At 48.5% G+C, this 3940-nt stretch overlaps 1 protein-coding gene across 1 annotated transcript; it reads right to left on the bottom strand.

Moving 5' to 3' along the window:
- Nucleotides 1-2404: 2404 nt before the first annotated feature.
- Nucleotides 2405-3888, bottom strand: SMIM26 (small integral membrane protein 26). The gene is made up of 2 exons (XM_085315980.1): nucleotides 3735-3888; nucleotides 2405-3273 (listed from the first exon to the last, which is right to left on the bottom strand). The coding sequence occupies exons 1-2, from the start codon at nucleotides 3859-3861 to the stop codon at nucleotides 3086-3088; spliced, it is 315 nt and encodes a 104-aa protein (XP_085172106.1). The 5' UTR covers nucleotides 3862-3888; the 3' UTR covers nucleotides 2405-3085.
- Between the last annotated feature and the right edge of the window lie 52 nt (nucleotides 3889-3940).

Below are 3940 nucleotides of genomic sequence, written 5' to 3'. Positions count from 1 at the left end.
CGGCCGCCCCGCCCCCCGCGGCGGCTCGCGCCGCGCCGCGCCGCGCCGGCGGGAAGCGGCGCCCTGAGGGGAGCGGGGGAGGGGCGGGCGTTGCTCTGTGTGTGTTGGGGTGAGGAAGGCCCTACAGAGATGGAGGGGCAGGGGAAGCACTATAGAGACGAAGGTGTCTGTGAGGGTATGGGAGGCCCTATAGACAGTCCCACCCTATAGAAAGGTGGGGCTGTAGGATGGGCTGAGGGCAATGTCCTCTAAAAGCCCCAACAGAAACCAGGGTCTGCGGCCAGAGGGGCTGGGGACAGCAAGGTGGGGTCTGCAGGGACTGGGGGGAGACCCTGTAGAAACCAGGTGCTGATAGCAGCCCACCCCCCATAAAGGGAACAGGGAGAAGCCCCTGCAGAAAGGAGGTTCTGCAGGTACAGGGCTCAGAACAGCTTCCTAGAAAAGGAGGTGATGTGTCTAAAGACTGGGAGAAAACCCTGTGAAAATGAAGCTTAGCAGTTACAGCTGCTGGGGGCAGTATCCTGTAAGGGGCAATAGCGTGTATAAGGACCAGGTCCTGGGTGCAACATCCTATAAGGGGACACAGTATCTACAAGATGGGGGAAGCCCTATAAAAATAAGGGTCAGCAAACACGAGGGAAAGGATRTTGCCTATAGCGATGGCTCATGCAAGGGGAGAGAGCATTTCTTGGACATGGGGCAGTGCCTGTAACTGAACATACTGCCCATAGGGATGAGGGACAGCCCCTGTAAAGGGATACTGGGGGTCACACCAGCTCTTACAGGGGTAGGGCAGCACTTAAGGGAACTGGAGAAAGCTGGCTATGGGAKAGGAAAATGCCTTCAGAGGCTGGAAGACAGATTCTGTGATGGAAAGGGGAAATACCTATGGAAATAAGGGACAGCCCCATATACAGGGAGGGATAGCACCTATGGAGAGCGCAAGGGCCAGCCTTTAGCGGGAAAGAAAATAGCTGACATCTTTAGACAGGAGGGGGGACAATTCACATATGGGGAATATGGTACTGGCACCTACGGAGGGACCTGCAGAGYCTTAATCTCTGCAAGAAGTAGCTCTCCCTGCAGAACAACCAAGGGCTGCTGCCCTCTTGTGAAGTCTTAGTCACTCAGGTTTTATTGGCAAYTATTTGCTGTCTGTATTTTTTGTCCCATATGACAAAGTATGTTTCTCCCCTCCCTCACACCCACTGATATCCATCATACCCTGTTTTCCGTTTCACAGCTCAACATCTCTGCGCTCCGTCAGCACAGGAAGCTCAGATTTCAATCCTGGTACATCATCAAAGGGCTTTTCTAGTCAGAGGCTGCAAAGGTTCAAGCCTGATGCTGCACCAAGAGCTTGTTAGAGGCTCTTGGCCCAAGGCTATCATCTATCTCCCAGTCAGCATTTTTGACTCTGTCCTATCTGTTTGCTTCACAGATCAGCAGAGGTGCGTGTGTAATTTTGTGTCAAGTAGGCCAAGGCCACAGAAAGATTTGGTGAGTGGTTGTAGTCCCATTGCGGACAGTGTTCTCCTCTATTTAGCTTTTTTCTGGAGTGCAAAGGAATCTTTTGACTCACGAGTACAATGAACTCTGAGTCTTAAGCCTTGAGCCCTGAATTCTACAGCTGAATTCACCTAAAGCTGTCGTGTGTACTGTTGTCTTTAATATATTATTGAGGTATTAGAAAGCACTTGTATTAAATTGTTTCTGTGGCTAGTCAGAAGACAAGTTCACTTCCTCTTGAAATTAGCAGTCTTTAGCTCAATAATGCTTTCAAGTTAGAAACAGTAGTGTTTTACCCAGGGCCCAGGTTTTCTTCTGAGGAATGTGCTGTTTAAACACATAAACCAGCTAGCTTTAAAATACACACACACACACACATATATATATACTGTGCAACTAATATTCTTAAAAGTGAGGTACAGCAAAAGCTATTAAGCTCTGCCCAACTAGCTTGGGTTTCTTGTCAAAAGTTGCCACCAGTAGACAGTGGCAACAACTAGAAGGTGAAAGAGCTAAGGAAAAGGAAGCAGTGGTGGTTATAAGGTCTGCCTTACAAAAYAGATTGGAAACCACTATTGGAAACTTTTGCCTCGTGATAAATTATCACCTGAAAGGTTATTTCAGCCACAGAATTCTTAAACTAATTGTCTTTATGTAATTTCTCAGTGATTTGTACTTTATCTACCCACCTGTACTTGCTCAAGGTGATTGTAAAGACAGGAGAAAAAGCACTGTGATTGTAACTTCTTTTCCAAGTTAATGCATGCTTACAACTAAACTTGTTCTATTTGCAATAGAAATCTGTTGTCCTGGATCTTCATTGCTACTGTCATCATTGATACAGGGGGGCTGAGTTAGGACTATGTGTTAGAAAAACAAGAAAAAAAAGCAAACCTTCTTTAATATCTTTCAGAAAATTCTCCAGGCTTTTAATTGAAAGAACATCTTTCCTAAGCAACTTAATATATCTTTTTAGATATGTTAGCTATGCTCTTAAAATGTTAGAGAAATTAATAGTGCTACTGAATTTACAATGCAAGTGCTTCCAGCAATAGCATTTCTACATTTGCAATTCATGTTTCACTAGTCATTCACCTTGTAAAGTTTTGAAGGACAATACAACTCTAATACCCAAAAGATCAAACTACATTCCTTCCAGTTCACCAGTTGTTCCTAAACAATCAGTTCAGAAACTGAATCAGTGGAGGAACAAATGCATATGATCACCCATACGGGTCCTGTACACCAGCAAATCCAACTCACAACAAATGCAGCAACAGCCGCCCTGTCAGACTGTCAGATACTGGACACCAGATAACATGCAGTTTCATTAACATCTTACAGTGCGTTTACTCGAAGACAGTTAATGTTTAATAGTTTGAATACATGTGCAAAGAAAACCATGGATTGGAGCAAATGAGGCAGCCTGCAAAGTTATTTCAGTCTAGGTGGACCTGTTTCCACAACGCAAGAGAAAGTTTTCCACTGGCATTCTGGTATCCCACATCAAGATGAATTTCTTAGCTAAGCCAGCTCTCCTCTGCATCTGCACAAAACTCCACGTTTCAAGACCACGTTATTTTTTAGAAGGATCATCATCATAGGACTCTAAGAAYGATTTCACACGTTGGCAGAGTCGAGCCAGAGGAGTTTCAGCCTTCTCCTGGTACGTTATTACTGTTGTAATTTGTAAGCCTATGGGTGTATTTGTAGTAATTACTTCTCTGCGGGCTCTTTGGCTCGGCTCAGGATCACTTTCTTTCGCTAAGGTGGAGGGAGAGAATAAAGAGCTTAGTAATGGAAGATTTCATCCCCCCCCCCCTTCATCAGCGCAAAACAGCAGCCAGTTGCCTATTCAGTCTTCTTGCTGCTTCTCAAGTTTTGAGAAATAGATAGTAAAGACCTGGCAGGCAGAAGTGATTTACTAGGGTAAATTAACGCAATGCTGCACTGGTATAGGACTGACGACAGCCCTGCAGCAGCAGTAACAACTGGCTTCCGAGTTATCCACAGTAAAGCTGCCTCCGCATTACTGCACCTTAGTAAGCAGCAGGTTTCCGAGAAGCAGCAAGCGGGCCGAGGAGAAACTGCGTCGAACCCGCAGGCCAGCGAGGCAAGTCGCAAGGGGCCCAGGCCCTGCTCACACACGGTGCAGGCCTGGCCCCGCCCCCCGCCCCGGTCACCCGAGGTGGCGTCGCGGGCGCAGGAGCCGCGCTAGCCCGTACCGGGCTCGCCGCCGTCGCCGCCGCCGCCGCCGCCGCTCTGGGTTTGGTGGAGCAGGGCCCCCAGCAGCGTCCATCCGCCCACCGAGTACAGCAGCGCCGAGCGCGCCGTCCACACCGCCGCCCGCATCGCCCCCCAGCAACGCCCGCTCCCGTTGGCTGCGCTCCGCCACCAATCGGCGGGCAGCTGCGGTCCCACGTGACGGGGC

This window comes from Rhea americana, unplaced genomic scaffold, assembly GCF_003343005.1.
Source record: "Rhea americana isolate MKP2758 unplaced genomic scaffold, rheAme1 scaffold_445, whole genome shotgun sequence".
Lineage (NCBI taxonomy): Eukaryota > Metazoa > Chordata > Aves > Rheiformes > Rheidae > Rhea > Rhea americana.
Note: the sequence above shows the minus strand (reverse complement) of the source record. Positions and strands in the feature narration are given on the sequence as shown.